The following is a 19947-nucleotide window of genomic DNA, read 5'->3' on the forward strand; positions in this document are numbered from 1 at the left end:
AGGGACCCTATAGTAATAGTAAAAGGATGGCAATGAATACACACACACACACACACACACACACATATATATTGGATTTTAAAAAATAAAATATGTATGTGTATATGCATAATATATTAATGTATAATCAAGTTCTGGGCTGAATCCCACAATATTTATATCTTAATATTGGGCTTTGTGAATAATATTCATTTAATTAAATCCACACTACTGGGCTTTTTTTATAAGCATGGGCTTTTCCCCTTTCGGCCTGAAAAAAAAGAAAGAAAAAAAAAACTTGGCATTTCAGCAGAAGGTCAAGCTCAGTAGAGAAAGAAACTACCTTCCTCTGCCTGTCCATAACTTGTTTTACCTACTTGCTTCTCTCTCTTCCTCCTCAATTCCATCAAACTAAAAAATATTTCCATGCTTTCGAATTTTCCAGTTCTTGATAATCAGTTAGGGCTTTGAATCAATCCATGAGGCCGATAAGGCTACCGGAACCACCTAGTCCCACCTTGGGAGTACCTGAGATCTTCGAAAACGGCGCGTACAGCGTCATTCGCCGCGCCGTCGTTATCGGCAACGGATTTCCCGGTTCAGAGAACCAGAGCCTCGGCTTAATTCACGCTCTCGGCCTCGCCGATAATCACGTGTTATATGTCAGTTCATCTCTCTCTCTCAACTCCTTAATCACCAAAAAAATCTATGCTTTTCTGTTCTTATTAGTTCAACTTGATTGATTTTGCTGAAATTTTCATAATCTCCGCGAAATCAGGGTTTTATTTTTTATTTTTAGATTAATGTTTCGAGTATTTGTTCCTGATAGAAGTTTGATGCAGAGAGTGACGAGACCAAGTGGAGGGATAAATGAGTGGCTCCGTTGGCTTCCGGTTTCTCTTCACAAAATCTTGTACCACATCATAATGCGGATATGTTGTTATTCGCGGTTTATAGTTTCAAGAGGGAAGAAACTTGCGCCTCTGCCTTCGGAAAATGGTGGCAGTGTGGGCTTGTCTTCAATCTTAGAAGCTGATTCGAAGCAGATTGTGAATATGGCTCGCGAAAGTTATGAGAAGTAAGTTTCTTTCGGACTTTTGCTTGATTTGAGTTCGTTAACTTGCTACAGGTGTTGAGAGTATATATTTTTGAGCGAATTTTACTGTTTTATTCGAACAAAGATGCAAAGTAGAAAGTACGGTTCTTGTAAGTTATTACTTGAAATGAGGAGTTGTAGAGGTCTATAGACAACACCTTGCTTGCTACCAACCCTCATGAAATGGAAAGAAAATGATATTGGTGATTGATGGATTGTATCATGTGCTCGAATGGAAATGAAAAGGTTGTGTTATGAACGATTGATGGTGGTTTAATATTACAATCGTAGACTCCTGATTGGCTTTCACTTAATTCTTTTGAAAATAATAGATTGACCTATATCTCGATCCATTATTGCCTTTCATTTTTTTATAATCTTCAAATCTTGTCTGCATTTAGTTTTCTGTGTCATTGTTTCCCTGTGGATCTGTTTAGATTTGATACCTGTTACTCAACTCGAGTATGTCTTGGTTCCAAACTAGTTGGTATTTGCAAGTGTATGGATCTGTTTTTCCATTTTTCACTTCTTAGTTCCTCTAACTAAACTGATGATAGATTTCCTCCATTTTTTCCTTAAATTTATTTGTTTTGATACATTTTTTTCAGGGATGGCCCTTTATTGGTAGTTGCATCTGGCAGAGATACTATTTCAATTGCAAGCTCTATAAAACGTTTAGCATCAGAAAAAGTTTTCCTTGTCCAGGTTTGAGGCCTTCCCTTCATTTAAATTGCACCTGATAAAGCTATTTGCTACATTCTATAAATAACATGGTTCTGTGATGGCTATCTAAAGAATATATCGATTAGGATCAAGTTTGTAACCTGTCGCTATTAGTTTCAGATGGATGGAGACACCATTGTATATGTAAGGGCTAGCATATCCTTATGTTAGCCTATTATATAGTGGCAGCTACAGCTTCCAAACTGCCTTGGCACTTCAACTCAATCCGCTTTCTGTTACTGCCTTCAAGCTTCTGATATTCCCTTTATTTTTCTCATGCAGATACAACATCCAAGGTCAGACTTGAGTAGGTTTGACTTGGTGGTCACACCTCGTCACGATTATTATGCTTTGACTCCTCAAGCACAGGAACAAATTCCTTGGATTATTCGGAAGTGGATAACTCCACATGAAACTCCTGATCAGCATGTGGTATGTATCAGAACATTGAAATGAATTTATTTATTTTTTCTTGTTGAAAACTATCTCTTGTTGAAGATGGTAATTGGCAGTTTATAACATGACCATTGAACTCCAGGTTCTTACCGTGGGAGCCTTGCATCAAATTGATTTTGCTGCATTGCACAGTGCAGCTAGTACATGGCATGATGAGTTCGCACCTTTGCCAAAGCCTTTGCTGGTTGTTAACATTGGAGGGCCTACATGTAATTAGCCATTATACTTATAATCCATTGTTCTTTTCTGTGATTTGAAGTCTTGCTGCAAATTGTCAGTCTCACTTCCAATGTCATTTCTTCATATAGTGGTCTGTGCATTATTTTGTGTTATTTTAAACTCGTAGGAGTACCTACTGCGTGTGTTGGTTTTTCTTGCATGTTGGATGGTCCTGGGCGAGGGAGGTTGTGAGGTTCCAACCTTGATTGTTTGCTGGAAAGAGGAACCCTTTTGCACTAAATCATAAGTTGATCGTGGAAATTAAATGATGAAATTGTTATGAGAGTCGAAGCTGACTATTGTTGTTGTTTTTACTTTGCACAGACTCTTCAAAATAACTCAAGTACCAAAACTAAACTTGGCTTTACTATGCACTAAAAATGAAGATATGCAATTCATTGTATGATTCTATTATATATCATATTAACACCAGTTATATTTAATTTCTTGAAGAAAATGCAATTTTCTTATTCTCTTTCATTTTAGCATTGCAATAACTGAAAATTTATAATAGAACAATGTCATGCTTGAAAGGATTTGTATCCCAAATAAAGAATTAAAAGTTGAAAAAATAGGTTTGGTTATTTTTTCTTTCTGCTCTGTTTCAGTTTAAAATAGGTTTGTTTATCTTTTGTTTGCCTTGTTTCGGTTTATGATTTTTTTTAATTCAGAAGTTTTCTGTTCACTTGGTTCCTGATGTTTTTCATGGACCTGGTATTTAAAATGTGATTATATAATATGGTGTCCAAAATTCTTTAGGTCGCTGTCGTTATGGAACGGAGCTTGCTCAGCAGTTATCTGCCTTTTTGACTAACGTGCTTGTGAGCTGTGGGAGTGTCAGGATATCTTTCTCCAATAGGACGCCTAAGAAGGTATAGCCTCTTGTTCCTCATAGTTTATTCTTTCAATACTTGCCACCCATTACTCAATACGTGTTTTTTTTTTAATTCTACCTTCAGGTTTCAAACATAATAATCAAAGAACTTGCAAACAATCCAAAAGTTTACATCTGGGATGGTGAAGGTATTGTTGATTGATTTGGAAACTTCATACTAGTTAAAATACTAGAGGTCACAATCTTATAAGTTTTGTATGTTATAACATTCAGAGCCAAATCTATATATGGGACATTTAGCTTGGGCAGATGCATTTGTTGTCACGGCAGATTCAGTCAGTATGATAAGCGAGGCTTGCAGTACTGGGTATGTATGAACAATTATTTCTATCATCTTTGAAAGATTTAGAACATATTAAAGCTCTGAGATGCCCTATTTTATTCTGTAAATGCTTGTTTCAAATTTCCATACCGTTCTTGCAGGAAACCTGTTTACGTGATGGGATCTGAGCGTTGCACATGGAAGTTGGCTGACTTCCATAAATCTTTGAGAGAGAGAGGAGTGGTTCGACCATTTACAGGATCTGAGGATGTAAGTAAATACTAGAATTTTTATTTATATTCTTTTCATGCCACTATTTGTAGAGTCCTGTACCTTGACCATGTTTTACCAAAGTATTTGCACGTGTTTGACACCTCTAAATACAATGAGCCCTTTTTACCTTTTTGACAAGTGTCTTCTCCCATTTGATTGATTACAAGGACAATTTCCTGGTATGGTGTACTTTAAGTACTCTCCCGGTCCCATATTAGCTGAAAACTTTGGTTTTTCAATTATTTAAAAGCAACTTCATTTATTACTTGCTCTCCAAAGTAAGTTTTCAAAATTATACTTTATGGAGAAATAGATAATTTATCTACTTGATAACGGTTGTGTTATTAATCAAAATAACTAAAGCTAAATTTGAATGGTTATATTAAAGTGCTCGTTTCTCATCCACTTTAGTTGATAGGTTTTGTAATGGCTGTCCTGGGAACTTGTTCTGGTTAATAGTTTTCCGTTCTTCTTTCTGGAAATTATCATCATTCTCTTCGTGCAATGAAGAGTTAGTGCACTGAGTTCGCATCAATTTCTCCACTTGATTATGTGAATAATCTGTTCGTCTGTCTCTTTCAGATTTCAGAAAGCTGGAGCTACCCACCTCTAAACGACACCGCTGAAGTTGCTTGTCGAGTCCATGACGTGCTTGCGGAAAGAGGATTGAGGGTGCGGCCATAAACCTTGTTTGTAGTTGTTAACTAATTCTTGAAACATATTTCGGTTTGGATAGGGAAGTCAGGAAATTAGGTTTGTTTGATAGCACGTATAGGAATCCAACTGCAAAGCATTGATAGATGTTAAAATTAATTCTTTTTTCCCCCATGGGGGTTTTGAGATATGATACATGTAAAAAATAAAGGTGAACTCAACTATTGCGGCTTGTAATATAGGTAGAGTGCAAGGCGTCCTTTTCTTCTTTTGTGCAGGACTATTGATTTCAATTTGGCACTCGTTTCATGTTGTGAGAATAAATTCTCAGCTGTATTGAGCAAATTTTTGTTTTTCTGTGACATGTATCTTGAATAGTGATTGGTTTGCGCGGGGAAAAGCAAGAATGAAATTGCATCAAGATGAGATGCCCAGATGTTTTTTAATTCAGTCCTGTTCATCGGTTTGTTTCAATTTACCTTAACAACCCCCCTCGTTGGATTGCAACCATGATGATTGTTTGTGCATGTTTAATTTTGTTAGGGTTCAAAGGCATCTGGTTCGGACCTAACCTCTTAAGACTTAACTCAAGGGAAACAAATGTTGGTCGGAAAAACAATTTTCAGCGCCCTGACAACTTGGTTGACCGGGAAAATAGGTTAATCCACCATGAACTGCCAGAACCAGTTTTGTTTGAAGATGCCTCGGGTCTTCTTCTATTTTTCGGAGGGGATAAGAGTAGTGGACGGGAGAGCCAAAAGGACAGGAGAAGACAGGAAAATCTTTCGGCTTTGGAATGAAACTATGATTTTTCTTTTCTTTTTTGCATGGGAAGTTCCATTGGTTTTGAGTCATAGGGATATATTTTTTTTCATTGGACTATCTAATTATCCCTATGAGATAATAAAATTATAGTTCTTAAATTTTGCCAGCATGTTTAGTTTACCTGGAAAATTCAAGATATATATATAGTTTAAAGTTTAATTTAGATTAAATTTTTTATTTAAAATAGATAAAATATTAACTTGATAAATCTTACTTGATCCAACTAGGTTTTTAATAAGTCGATTAACCTAGTTAAATCTGATATAAATATATCAGACCTAATCAAATCAATAAAAAAAAAGTTGTTTTATTAAAAATGAATACCCGATGATCCTAAGCTAATTTGATTATCCAGTGATTCAAATCTTTTTTTCAAAGCAATCCCTAAATCAGATCTTACAACTAACGATTAATATTCCCATGTTAGATTAATCCTGTCGAAAGCCCTAATCCAAAGAGGAGTGCTGACAACATTCACCCTTAATAATCGATAAAATAACTAGCAAGTGCATATTTCATGGAAAATCGTAAGTTAGAAACATTGATGACTCCATCTTTATATCCCTAATTGCCCTCAATTCGTCCAATTCGTGTTTTTTTTTTTTTTTAATATTTAGTGGAGCAAGCTAGATCGTGGCAACCACTCCTCGATCGATCGCTAACGTTGGACAAACACCTAATTTGCCAATACAGAGCTAACCCATTAACTTTATTCTCCTCCATGAACCCTATATATATAAATCACATCCTTCCGTGGCATTCCATTACTAATTAGCTCTCCTCTCCTGATCACTATCTTTTCGCAATGGACGTCTCGGACAAGAGTGGCGAAGCAACAAAAATCACTATTCAAGAACCAGAAGCAGACACTAAAGGAAAAGGCATTGCTGCAGGTGCTCTTGCTCCTGTAATAGTCGCAGCAAAAGCTGCCCGGCGCCCACGAAAAGGATGGAAAAAAGGATTAGCCATTTTCGACTTGGTTCTCAGGCTGTCTGCCATTGTCGCTGGTTTTGCTGCCACTAGCCTTATGGCGACAACGGATCAGATCCTTCCCTTTTTCACTCAGTTCTTTCAATTCCATGCTCAGTATAATGATCTACCAACTTTCTTGTATGCATACTATATATTCTTACTTCTAACTAAAGCTAAGTGCTTGCTTTAGAGTTTTCGATCAAGAGCTAATTAATAATGAACAAGCTAACTTTAATTTGCAATAATAAGCATAAATAATTAGACTGGAATATGTCCATTTGCAGGTTTTTCGTGATTGCTAATGCCATAACCAGTGGATACCTTGTTCTTTCCTTGCCCTTCTCAATAGTCTGCATCGTTCGGCCTCGTGCAGCAGGACCAAGGCTCCTCCTTATCATCCTCGATTCCGTGAGTTCATTAAGCCACTATTACTAATTAATATCAGAACCTCTTGCAAGCTTTAATATTCTATGTGCTAAGAACAATTGATATTGTTTGAAATAATGCATGCATGTGCAGGTGATGATGGGACTAACAACATCAGCTGCTTCTGCTTCTGCTGCCATTGTGTACTTAGCTCATAATGGGAATTCAAGCTCGAATTGGAATGCTTTTTGTCAACAGTTTAATAATTTCTGCCAGCAGGTTAGCAGTGCTGTGGTGGCTTCCTTCGTAGCATCAGCCTTGCTCCTTTCTCTGGTTGTGTTGTCTGCTTTTGCTCTTCGAAAAACGAAGTAATCATTGATCATAAGGGACTTGATTGCCATTGTTGTATATATCAAGGGTCTTAATTTTCTGTTTTTACAGTGCTTCAAAAAGAAAGAAGACAAAAGGAAGAATGTAATGTAATTTCATTTCTCCTGTCCGTGGGGGTTGGCATCTATAAATGCCTTGCATCTCTAATATGCAGGCAGGCAGTTGTGTGTATGATTTGTTGTGGATATATGATATGATCATTTTCTGAAAAATGATTTTTCTTTTTTTATGTTTAGTTGATGGACCTTTTTCTTTCTTTCAATCCCTTCAATAATAATACGATTTCGCTTAATAAACATTTTTAAATTTTCAATATTATCCTGCTCTATCTCTTCAAAATTGTTTAACCTTACTCCTAAATTAATATATAGTTAAAGCAAATTAAAGTTATTAAACTTGACTAGGTTTATGCCTAGGTTATTGGTTAGTCAAATTAATTTAGGTTAATCAATATTAATTAAAACTATGTCATTTCAAAAAAAATAAAATTAAAAGATAAAATAATATTATTTTGATTATTTTTTTAAAATCAAATCAGAATTTTACTAAATTAATTAACTAATTAACAAGACAACATGTTAGGTCAATTAAATTATTTTAAATTAATTTTTACTTCTTTAAATCTGACTCAAACAAGCTCTTGAGCCAACTTAATTATTAGTCCAATCCAAGTTTATAACATTGGTTAAAACCCTAATTCAAGTTATAGAAATTCTTCACAAAGATTTTCCATCTATGCTCGTTCATGAATTCCATTTTTATTATATATTATTCTATAAAAACAGTCATTTTGTTGGAAACTTATCAATTTTTTTATCCCGCTTAATAAAAAAAAACACAAATAAAAACTTTGAAATAATAAAAAATCCAAGCTAAGATAAAAAAAAAATTCATAAAAATCAATCTGGCGAACTCGTAACCTAAATCTTGGAAAGGGTTGGCAGATGCAGATTTCTAGAAATTTATTAGAAATGTGCTCCTTGTAATTTCACTTTCACCGTTCGCACGTGCGAAACGAACGTGTAAAACAACGCCACGTGTAATAATCATCGCCCTTAGCCGACATCACCATCTTCTCTTCCTTCTCCACCAAGATATTTGCTTTATCATAGCTTTGTTCTTCAAAATAAATATAAATAAAACCCTAATAATAAATCTCTCTCCCTCTCTCTCCCCTTTTCTTTTACAGATCAACAATTTTCTCTTTGTCAATCTGTTAGTCTTCTTTCTCCTTCTCTTTCTCTCTGTCAGGTGAGTCTTCTTCCCGAGTCAACTCTAGGGTTTTCTCTTATTGATTTTCTTGATCTTTGATGGTGTTTATTTTATTTGATTATGCGTTCTTTGCCTGGTTTCTGAGCAATGAAAGTAAAGAAAGGGAAATATGTGGTCTTTGGTTCTGATTGCATAATTTAAGTCAATTAGTGTAGTTAAGGTGAATTAAAGGAAGTGTCTTTTGGTTCATAAGAAGGATTTTAGCTTTGGATTTTGTAATTCTGCTCGGATTGGTCTTCTTTTTGTAGCATTTGACCTAGTGTCTGAAGGGTTTGCTATTGATATCTTGTAAAGAAGCAATCTTTGAGAAGGATGATAATGATAACGTGCTTAGATTTTTAAGTTAGGATTTGATGCACAATTCACTTAAAATTTACCACCTTTTCTTGGAAATTGCAAAAGGGCTAAAGGGTTTAGACTTAAAAAACCTCAGAAACTTGGAAGTGTTATGTTTTAAAGAAAGCTGTGATTTTTATTTGTTTGATTTTTGTGTGGTAATTGCAGCTTGGGCTTTTGAAGGTAAATCTTTGGATTTCATTTTCCGGGTAAAATTCGACAACTTAGAGAAGGTTATTATTGTTTAAAAGTTGGAGGTCTTGGTCTCATGAGAATTGTTAGGGGAATGCAGAAATCTTTTCGCTGCGACAACAAGGAGCTGAACGCACTGGGCTGGAAGAATTCCTTCAGCCACGGAATTGGCATTACTGCGCCTAAGGCAAGAACGCGTGACAAACCTATGAGTCTTTAAGTCTGGGAAGAAGAATTGGTTCTCGGCGTTATATACTTGAGGACAATAAATATTGAAGCAAGATGACTCGGATTCTAGTTCAGCGAGGCAGTGGTTCTTCTTCAAACCAGAGCCGAGCAGGGTCTTCTTCTTCGGCTGCTCGGCCAGATACACAGGGTACTAGCATCCCCCAGTCTGCGTCAACTGTGAGAGATGAAGAAATTGGCGAGGAGGTGCAAGAGCAGGTAGTGGTTGATGAAGTATTGGAGAACAGTGGTAGTAATGATAATAAAGTGGTAAAAAGTGATGAACTTTTGACAGTCAGTATAAATGATGACCGAATTGAGAGTTTGAATGACGACATTGTTGATAACGAGAAAGTAGGTAATGATGAAGGGGTGGGCTCAGGGGATTTGGTTAAAGGATTGAGTGGATTGATTTTGGAGAGATCTCTGGTGGAGAGTGAAGGTTCAAGTGCTGGTTATCCTGAGGTTGGTAGTGGAAGCCCACAACCACCACCTCCTCCTGTGCCACCTCCCAAACCTGCCCAAACAAACTCGAATTCAAGAAGATTTATGTCAGGAGCTTCAAATTCTGTGCGAATTGGATCATCTAGGAGAGCAGTTGCTTGGCCTGTTGTTTCAACAAGGTCTTCACCAACTGGATCACGGCCATCCTCTCCTAGGTCTCATGGTAAAAATGAGGGGTACAATAGTGGTGATGAGCAGAATCCATGCTTTGTTTCCACCTATGATGATTTTGTAAGTTTCCAGTGCTAAATATATGTGGTGGGATATGGCTTGACCATTGCAATTTATGTAATGAGTCTTGTCTAGCCTAAAATTAAGTCCACAAGCATGTAACACTCGATGCAGCTGTGTGCGGTTGTATCAAGTTACTTCACATGCTATGCTGCCATTTTAAATTTGTTTGGTGTAGTTAGACTTGTAGTTGTGGTATGATCTCTACTTGATTAACGTTCACTGGCTTAGTTTGATTTGCCTTTTGTTTCCCTTGGGCTGATGGACTTCTCTGTATTTAGGAAAGCATTTGTTGTCACAAATCTGTGGTTCTCTTATTTTTTAATGCTTAGCACTATAGATCTTGTAGTGTTGCCTTTTCATTCATTTTCCTGATATTGCAATCCTGACCCAATGATATGATTTAGCATCTCAATGATTCAATTGCATTTATTTCTCTAAAATTGGCCTTTTGTATCTATTGCAGGAAAGAGAACGGCAGTTTGAGATTGACATCAGAAGGTCCAAAGGATTAGAAGTCAAAAAAATGTTGGAGGATGGGAATTGTCTCTTTCGTGCTGTGGCTGATCAGGTTTACGGGGATTCTGAAATGTATGATTTGGCCCGACAAATGTGCATAGACTATATGGTAATTTTATTATTTATTTTAATTTTTCTGATTGTGCGTTGTTCAAGTTCATGGTCATTTTGTTGTGGCTTGACATCTACTCGAATAAATTGCGCATCCGGTTAAGCAGTGTCATGAGTTCTCTTGTAAAAATACACTCCATCTTACTAGCCACTAGTCTTGTTTATTAATCATTTTATATTTTAGTTTTATGAGGTGTATTTAATTGATGGTGATGAAATAGAGTTTGATTCGTGATTGTTGCTATGCCATTTCATTTTTTGTGATAAATAGTTTCACCGGGATGAATTCCCAGACAATTTGAGAGAATAGGGAATAAAAAAAAAACAGAAATTGAGGAAGACAATATAATGTTTATTTTATGTCTGCAATATATTTCACTGAGATAAATATCTGGACAGTTTGATAGAATGGTGTCGAGTTTCATAGGAAAGTAAAGACATTGTGGATAGCACCCATGACAACGCTGTATTTTTGTCTTTGGTTCACTCAGGAAAGGGAAAGGGATCACTTTTCTCAATTCATAACTGAAGGTTTTACATCTTACTGTAAGAGGAAGAGAAGAGACAAGGTATGAATACTATATCAAAGTTCGCTTTTCACGTCTTCAATATCCTGTAAGACAAAAAGCGTATGGCACCTGGCATACTTTCATATCATATATCATCTCCTGAATATGAGGATCTGCCTGCAAATTTTTTGACATGGAGGCTTTTCTCCTGTCCTTGATTGAGTGAACATGAACAAATACCTAATCCAATCACTTCTTTCAACCCCTGCTTCTATTGTTTGCTGCCACCCCTTTGTTTGTGTTAATTTTTTTGGGTTATGGTAGGTAGGAAGTAAACATTTGGTCCAGCATGTTTAAGGACCGCTCATGCCCTGGATTTTCTAATGTAAATGAATGGATGTGAATATTCACTTCTTCTCAATTGTCAGGTTTATGGAAACAATGTAGAGATTCAAGCTTTATCAGAAATGTACAATCGACCAATCCACATTTACTCTTATAGCACAGGTATCTACTTGAGATGAAGTAATGGTTTAAATTATGCAGAGCCATTCACTATTTACTTCTTCCTGACCTAAATCATTGATGTAGAACCTATCAACATATTTCATGGGAGCTACAATACTGACACACCGCCCATACGTCTAAGTTATCATCATGGTAATCATTACAACTCTCTTGTCAACCCTCGTCGTTCAACAATTGGTGCTGGACTTGGTTTCAGCTGTCTTCAAGGGGTGCGTTTCTGTGACTTTTGTACCCTTTTGTCTTTGTTCAATGCTAATTCCTCTTCAGTGGATTTGTGTAATGACTCAAATAACCATACCAGCCTTTCCTCACCAATTCATGATTTGTTGAATATGCCATTATCCTGCCTGCAAATCAAATGTTCAAGATATGTGAAATTAAGGTAAAGGATGGTAAAGTGTTAGCAAGGTCCATGCGGATGAAAAAATAGGGGCAGCTAGGTAGCTAGTTTATGGGAACTTTCTCTATACGCTACTTTTAGCGTCAATTTTCTGGTTGTGGAGGTAATGGGTTGATGATTATTAACTATGAACTTGCTTTTAAAGCTGCAATATGAACATGCCTTTTACCGGATAAGTTAAAAGTGTAACTGGACTTATTAGTTGTAGGATTGCTCTTCATCTTTTTATTTGATAACAGGCTAGTGTAGCCTAAGGGGTTGAATTTGCTGACACTGGCAACAATTGTGCTTGCAGGCAAGTGTGGACAGAGATCAGATCAAAGCTGCTATTAAAGCTCAACAAGACCAGCAGATTGATAATGCAAGTATCTTTAACATAGTTCTGCAGTATATTCTATGTTAATATTTGGCTTAATAGGTTATTAACTAAACTCTACACAGGCACTTCTTGCTGAGGGGCGGTTTTACTCTGATCTTGAACTTACTGAGAAGGAGATCGAGCGCATGGTGATGGAAGCTTCTAGAGCTGAGTATCTTGCTGACAACAAGTTCAAACCACAACTTGGCCGTAAAGAATCTTCTACTGCTGGTGCTGAACCATCATCTTCTAGTGCTAGTAAGTAGTCAGATCTTACACAGGGTATGGGACTCGGTTAAAACATGTGAATGATTTGTGAACTTATGAAACTGCGGGGACCAACATAGGGTGCACATCTGGTTGTTATTGTCATCATTATATTCTCCTCGTTGCTATGCTCGTTGATCCACAAGAAGTGTAGAGACTTTCACTTTTTTTTCTTACCTTCTTTAAGGGTGAACTATCCTTGTACTGCTGTGTTGCTGACAATGATATGAGCTTGGATAAGCAGGATCATCAGCTAGTGAGATGTCTAAGGCGGATGGTGTAAGAGAACATGGCTCACAGGATACTGTTCTTAGCAGTAGTATGCAGATGGTGCTGTCAATGGGATTCAGTTACCTGCAAGTGATCGAGGCCTACAGCATATTTGGTGATGATGTGGATTCAATGGTTTGTTACCTCTTGGAAACTGGCAGCAGCAGCAGACGGAAAGGCAAGGCAACCGAATAAAATGTAAATAAGATTTGGAATTTTCCCGTCAAGATAGACTTTGGCCTCTCAATGCTGGCATTGTATTTAGATTAAGGGGGAAAAAAAACTGGTCCAGTTGAAACACAAACTTCCAGAACTCTAGAATCTGTTTTTGAAGTTTGATCAATGATAAAATGGATATAGTGGTAAACCCTACGATGTCCTTTTCAAACTATGATGTGTAGCATGCTATCATTCAGACCAGGCATTGAAATGTTATAATGTTGTTGCATGCATGAACTATTAGCTGGTATGGCTGTCAAAATGTAGCCATGTAAAGTGAATTCACTAATTCCTGTAATCCTCTGTTTAAGATTGGATTTAGGGAGCTAAATGTTGGTCGGAATTCACTAATTCCGGCGTGATCTGTTTAAACAGGGGAAGTAGATGGCATGCTTAAAACTAGTGTTGATGTTGATGGTGGTGGCAATGGAAGATTATCAATGAATCGGGTTTTGTATTATTTACACTCTAATTTAAATTTAAAATAATTATTTTAAACCCAACCTGAATTTGAATAGTTATTGATTTTTTATACTTGAACTTCATCTTATTGGATTTGAGGTATCTATGAAGGTATCCATAATTAAAACTTGAAACTTAAACTTGAATCTATTTCAAATTTGATTGCTATAATTTAGAATTATTTAGTACATAACTATTTATTTATTTTGGATTGGTTTTGGGTTGATATTCATATCCAAAAAACTTCATTTTTTACATTTAAATCTTATCCTAATTGGGTTTAAAAATTTATTATCCATTCAAATAGGTTTGAGTCAATATGGAACTATTCTAGAAAATATTTTTAGCTAAATATTATTTGTCAAGATAAAATTGTATAAAATCAATTCTACTTTCTTTATTTAAAAAAAATAGATTTTATTTAGATATTTCACCCAAATATTTGAACTTAATAAATAAAAATTGAAACAAATTTTGATACTGTCAAACGAATATATGATAAAAGAGTATTTCTAAACCGGTTTATAAATCAATCAAAATTATATAATTATATATATAATTAATTAATTAATTAATTAATTTACAAGTCAATCGAACCTAATTTTTTAAAAAATATATTTTTATATTATTTTTAAATGATCATAAAAGTACACCCTCCCCTTAATTAGTACCAAATCATTGTTACAAACTAAATTGATTTTGTTGAAAACATTAAAAAAGTCATCATAAAATTCCGAAAATATCAAGATTAATTTGGGGAAGTGATGAAATGGAAGGGGTAGAAGTAGGGCTAATCCCGTCATTTAACAAAATCCTTGGTAGGCAAGCAACAAGTGGTTAATGTTCCACGTACACAAAAATCGAACTCTTAACAGAAAACAGTCACCACCAAACCCTCTTCTTACCTCCCATCATTATTTCCCTTTTTTCATTATTTATCTATAATCCAAATTCTAGGGTTTGTGAATTACTCCAATTCGACAAAAACGACGACGAGAATGCCACAGAATGGGAAATTGATGCCGAACATTGATCAACAGAGCACAAAGCTCCTTAATTTAACAGTTCTTCAACGAATCGATCCTTTAGTTGAAGAAATTCTCATCACTGCTGCTCATGTCACTCTCTACCAGTTCAATATCGACCTTACCCAATGGGTGAGTTAACAACCAGCCTCTTCCTTCTTCTTCTTAAATTTTTTTTCTCTTTTTTTCTAATTTTCTGTTCTTTTTTTATTTTCACAGAGTCGGAAAGATGTCGAAGGATCTCTCTTTGTAGTTAAAAGGTTTTTTTTTTTTAGTATTTGTTTGTTTAATGTTTTTTTTTGTGTGTTTTAAGAGAGAAAATTAAGCCTTTTTTTTATGTGGTAATGATTGAAGCAGGAATATGCAACCTAGGTTTCAGTTTATTGTGATGAATCGCCGGAATACAGGTTAGGGTTATGAGTTGTTGTTTAGCTAATGGTTTTATCAAGGAAAGGTTTTTAATTATGCTGGTGTAATGAAGGAAGGGTTGTTAATTATGATGGTGTAATGAATCAGATAATTTGGTGGAAAATCTTTTGGGAGATTTTGAGTACGAGGTTCAGGTTCCGTATCTTCTGTATCGAAATGCAGCCCAAGAAGTGAATGGTATTTGGTTTTATAATGCACGCGAGTGTGAAGAGGTTGCTAATCTTTTTAGCAGGTAAATGTTGTTGTATTTTTAGTGTTTGTTTAGTTTGTTAAGGAATTTATGAGTTGCTGTTTTGTTATTGTTTGTAATAGTTTTTAGTGTTGGAAAGATCTCTTTTTAGGGAATCTGATTTTAAGACAGATAGGAAGTTCTTCCTTTCTTGGTAGTTTGATTTGGGGTTTTTGAGTGCGGTACTTTAGAAGTATGGAGGCCTTTTTTTATTATTATGATCAAGAACGGTAAAGCTCTTGAGGTCTGGAGTCATCTCTTGTTGTATCCAAGTAGAATAGAACCTGGGATAATTGTCATTTGGTGCATACCAAGAATAGCAAAGTGACTTTACATGACTCGTAGGTCTGTATTGTCAAAAGTTATGCATCAAACGATCCCCCTGGTTGGAATAGTTCCATTTTGATGGTTAGCTTAGCTGCATTTTGACATGAAGGATGTGCAGTAGCTGTTATCCCTTGATATCTTGGCTTGCCATTTTGTTGGGAAATGGGTATATGAAGGGGTACTGCTACTAGATTGTCGGTCATTCAGTGCATTTTTCCTCTGGTATGAAGGTGCAGCATTTATCTGGACCCTGAAACTCTAATCCGTTTTAAAATGACTGCAATTTTTCTGATGTATCTGTAAACATCTAATCAGTCTTGTTAGCATATTGCATTTGTTTTCTAAAGTGTGTTATGTGGATTTGGAAAGATGTAAGCCTCAGACAACAGGAAATCAAGCTGCCTGCAATATTATAACTGAGAGGAATAACCAGATCTTACATAATATATTGTATAACCCTTTCAAGTAAATATGTTTTCAGTATGAGAAATTGCTCTTGCGTGATATGGTTCTTTCATATCCTAGTCATTATTACTGAGCTTGTAACTTTTTTTGTTATATAAGTCAGATATGGAGGAAAAGCTCGTCAAATGCCTTTAGGTGTGGTTGTTAAATGTTCTAGCTTGATTCCTATATGAGATGCTCTATGTATGTCCATTTAGAATTATTTAATATTAACCTTAAAAGAACAATTATCCCATCTTATGTGTTTTTTTCCTTGACCAGGATACTTAATGCATACTCCAAGGTGCCTCAGAAGCCAAAGGTATCACTATCATCAACAAAAAGGTAATAGCTTATTTTTATTCAAATTTAATTTCATGTTTTATTTGACTGTAACATCCAGCTAAAGTATTTAACACTTCACCCTTCAACCACTTCTTTAGAATCTTAGCACCTAACCCCTTATTATTTAATCATCATTTTTTAACCCCTGTTCAGATGCCACCTTACTTGAAACCTCAGGGCTCAAAGATTTGATAATGGTTTCACTAAAACCTTGGGAACTGCTCATGTGATATTCTCGCTTTTCTTTTTGAAAGATCTTAGCACTTGATTAAGAGACTTGATAATCAATTATGCGATTTATTATGGATTAGAAACTACCATGTTTTGCATGGATTCGTTACGTATTTTAATTCATATGATCTGTTTAATTGCAGTGAGTTTGAGGAATTAGAAGCTGTACCAACTATGGCAGTTATGGATGGTCCTCTGGAGCCATCATCTGCAAGTGCTTCGGTTGTCTCCGATGTGCCTGATGATCCTGCCTTTGTGAACTTCTTTAGTGTAAGTACTGCAGTTGTTCATGTCTATGAACTAGTCTTATCCTCGATTTTTCCCTTCTCCAAGAATAGACAAATTGTTATTTGGATTCTCATAAAATTTATCAACAACAAACTTGTGAGCGCTTTTTACTTTTATAGTTCACTTTTTGTAAACTCATTGTGCGTGACCAGCACTAGTGTTCTGCTTGAATGTTTGCAGACAGCTATGACAATTGGGAATGCATCAGCTGCTGCAGTTGCTGGACAGTCTTACCAATCCTCAATTCCAATTCCCTTACACTCCCAACTGACTAGTGTTGCCTCCAGCACCATGCCCACCTTGCAAATACCATCTCCTCCTTTATCAGCGTCAATTCCTTTAATGCCACTGCTTGATGTCTCTGATGTCAGCAGCAGCAACAACCGGACAGCTAACCTTGTAAAGCCTTCTTTTTTTGTTCCTCCATCTTCTTCTACTCGGATGATGCCACCTGTCTCTTCTTCTATTCCTACTGCTCCTCCACTTAATCCTCCTACAAGTCTACACCGCCCATATGGTGCTCCATTGCTTCAACCCTTTCCACCACCCACTCCTCCACCATCTCTCACTCCTGCTTCTGTTCCCAGTCCAAATCATGGGCCAGTTATCAGCAAAGACAAAGTCCGAGATGCACTACTGGCACTTGTTCAGGTTAGTTTCTCTTGTATGATGATGGCAGAATGTATGAAGCTGAAGTTAAAAAATATAAAATGCGTATATTGGATGAGGTTAATTTTTTGGCAACCAGTGTCAAAATTGGAATTTCTTGTATAAGATCGCTTGAATATGATAACAGCCCATTAAAAGCATGTTGATCATATATTTGAGAAGCTATAGATGTGACTGCAATGATGTAGGATAGCCTTGAATTTGAGAATTAAGGGTTATGGAGTCGTTCTATGATGAATACTGCTGGGACTATTTGTAAATAAAAAAAAGTTACTGTTAGGGGTTCCCGAATTTTATTTTATTCAACCGATGTGCCATTTTATGGTAAGATTTGTCTAATTAATTTGATAATGGAAACCTGTTGGCTCTTGGAATCCATTCTATAATAAGTGTGATTTTACTAAAAATTAAGTTAAAGTGTTAGTGCCCCTAGCATATCTATATGGATGGACTAATAGTTGAGGAGTCTATGGATTTGCACCAAGAAAGACTAGAGTTTAAATTGGGATTTAAAGGGGCTTATTTAGGATAGAATGGGGCTATTGGGGTATGGGACAGACTTGAATCTTGGTGGTCCTTCAATGGATCCACCTGTAGAATAAATTTTAATGGAGTTCTCACCACTAAAGAAAATTAACTTGGATATTTCCTATGTAATCTATCTAGCTAGCCATTAAAGTACTTGGATTTAGAGACTTGAGAAATCATATTCTTAAAGTGAAGTCCAAATCCTGTAAGGAAATGTAAAGAGAACTTCTAATCTTAACCTAAAAGACAGGACTCCTAATATCTAAGTCCAAAACAAGGAAAAAAACAAAAGAAATCCAGCCTAACTCCTAACAAGTTCATTTTCTTGCAAATTACAGTAATCCCGATGTTATTGGAAGGAATTTTCTCCATCATGCAATTGTTAGATGTCCCATGTACTAAAATTGTCAGATCTTTTCTTCTGAGCTAGTCGTATTCATAGTAAACGAAATCAAAGTGATAGCCTTGAATACCTGTTTGGTTTTGGAGATCATTTTTTGTTTCACATTCATCTATTTGCAAGTCCATTGTCAACGCTTCTTTTTCATGTTAATTATCGATTTACCTCTTCCTGTCTTCCAAGATTGATGCTTATTGGAACAAATGCCTGCCCCTATGATCTAATGTTTACATGTGATTGGTTTTAGTATGCAACATAATCACATAGGAAAAAAAAATGAAGTTCATCATCACAATCTTTTGTGGGTTAATAGTTTCTTATGTATTAATTAGTTCTGATAGTTTCAATTCTCCCTCACCCCCTCAATTCATTATTGTTTTCTTACTGCTGCATTTTGCTCTACATGTCTAACAAGTTCTCCCCTTGTGCACTAGGATGATCAATTCATTGACATGGTTTGTCGTACCCTTCTGAATGCACACCATTCTTGACCGATTGGAATGGGACATGACGATCTACTCATCGGAGTTTTTTGTTCTATATGTTGTGTAGTTCTTTCCCCCTTCTAAAAATCTGAACTGAAGGATCCCATCTGTATAGCATTTTGCTCTCTACGTCTTCGGCTTCTACGAGTACTTTTCTATGATAGATATTCTGTTTATTTGTTTTTCTATGGCTCATCAAATATAATTTTTCAAATTAAATATGATCCCGTATGAATATCCTTGATAGTATCAAATATAAGTTGCTAAGTTGGAAAGTCATCAATGCCTCTCGTGGCTTCCTGGGAGTTGGAATTGATCAATGGTAAAGGATTTTTTCTTTTCTTTTTTTAATTAAGAAAACATGAAGACTATAATTGCCAATAAAAGGAAGGTGTCAATTTTATTTGATGCAGATCTTGTGGATGTTAAAGTTACTAATGTGAACATCTGTTTTTATGAAGAAAATTTTGGTTTGTTGATGCTACCAAGGCTTCGAGAGAATGGTTACTCTAGGGCTATTCTCGATGAGCCACGGGGACCCAGAAGGCTAATCATGGTTAGGCTTCCTATTGTATACCGGACTTTCCCCTTAGATGCATGTCCGCCTAACTTCACCCCAGTTGAAGACCCCACCTTTTCCTCATTCTCTCCCGGGCCTTTTTCCGATTTGATATTGGGATTTCCTTTGGCATAAAGGATTCGACCTCCCTGCTGTCAGCCGGAGAAGAAGGACATTCGCGGGCAGCTTTCGAGAAGGAATAAGCGGTCGTCAGGCCTTGCCCCGTCAGTTCTTACGACTGGGAGTTGGATTTCCTACCAGACTAGAAGCAAGTGCAGCGAAGTCATCTCGGGATGAAATTCTTTGTTTTTTTAGGCCTAAAAACAGATGTGTGAAAAAAAAGGAACAGAATCTAGTGAAAGCAGAACCAGCGCTTAAGAACGAGTAGGAAAAGTCGGCACGTCTTTAACTAAAACTTTTGTAAATGTATAACGCTTTTGTTTTTAGTGTGGATGAGCTCTTTTTAAAAATAATA

At 36.1% G+C, this 19947-nt stretch overlaps 4 protein-coding genes across 7 annotated transcripts; all 4 read left to right on the forward strand.

Moving 5' to 3' along the window:
* Positions 1-271: 271 nt before the first annotated feature.
* On the forward strand, positions 272-5003 carry LOC133679362 (mitochondrial fission protein ELM1-like). Its single transcript, XM_062101935.1, has 10 exons — positions 272-641; positions 822-1057; positions 1684-1780; positions 2081-2230; positions 2337-2463; positions 3233-3345; positions 3433-3496; positions 3582-3675; positions 3792-3900; positions 4486-5003. Exons 1-10 carry the CDS (start codon positions 459-461, stop codon positions 4585-4587), a joined length of 1275 nt encoding a protein of 424 aa, XP_061957919.1. The 5' UTR covers positions 272-458; the 3' UTR covers positions 4588-5003.
* A 1124-nt stretch (positions 5004-6127) lies between these two features.
* On the forward strand, positions 6128-7322 carry LOC133680635 (casparian strip membrane protein 4). The gene is made up of 3 exons (XM_062103665.1): positions 6128-6492; positions 6639-6762; positions 6874-7322. The coding sequence occupies exons 1-3, from the start codon at positions 6188-6190 to the stop codon at positions 7090-7092; spliced, it is 648 nt and encodes a 215-aa protein (XP_061959649.1). The 5' UTR covers positions 6128-6187; the 3' UTR covers positions 7093-7322.
* Positions 7323-8210: 888 nt separating this feature from the next.
* On the forward strand, positions 8211-13220 carry LOC133679989 (OVARIAN TUMOR DOMAIN-containing deubiquitinating enzyme 6-like). 3 transcript variants are annotated; one of them, XM_062102757.1, is made up of 10 exons: positions 8211-8361; positions 8887-8927; positions 9011-9870; positions 10337-10498; positions 10992-11069; positions 11438-11516; positions 11601-11746; positions 12233-12298; positions 12379-12553; positions 12807-13220. In XM_062102757.1, the coding sequence occupies exons 3-10, from the start codon at positions 9193-9195 to the stop codon at positions 13025-13027; spliced, it is 1605 nt and encodes a 534-aa protein (XP_061958741.1). In that variant the 5' UTR covers positions 8211-8361; positions 8887-8927; positions 9011-9192; the 3' UTR covers positions 13028-13220. The 3 variants fall into 3 exon arrangements, with proteins under 3 accessions (XP_061958741.1, XP_061958739.1, XP_061958742.1); XM_062102758.1 differs by having other exon boundaries at positions 8221-8361; positions 8887-8901; XM_062102755.1 differs by having other exon boundaries at positions 8887-9870.
* A 1143-nt stretch (positions 13221-14363) lies between these two features.
* LOC133679077 (mRNA-decapping enzyme-like protein) lies at positions 14364-19134 on the forward strand. Of its 2 annotated transcripts, none has more exons than XM_062101580.1 (8): positions 14364-14670; positions 14758-14798; positions 14893-14945; positions 15055-15199; positions 16250-16312; positions 16687-16813; positions 17012-17482; positions 18863-19134. In XM_062101580.1, the coding sequence occupies exons 1-8, from the start codon at positions 14512-14514 to the stop codon at positions 18917-18919; spliced, it is 1116 nt and encodes a 371-aa protein (XP_061957564.1). In that variant the 5' UTR covers positions 14364-14511; the 3' UTR covers positions 18920-19134. The 2 variants fall into 2 exon arrangements, with proteins under 2 accessions (XP_061957564.1, XP_061957565.1); XM_062101581.1 differs by having other exon boundaries at positions 14365-14670; positions 14896-14945.
* The last annotated feature ends 813 nt before the right edge of the window (positions 19135-19947 follow it).

This window comes from Populus nigra, chromosome 19 (assembly GCF_951802175.1).
Source record: "Populus nigra chromosome 19, ddPopNigr1.1, whole genome shotgun sequence".
In the NCBI taxonomy this organism is placed as follows: Eukaryota; Viridiplantae; Streptophyta; class Magnoliopsida; order Malpighiales; family Salicaceae; genus Populus; species Populus nigra.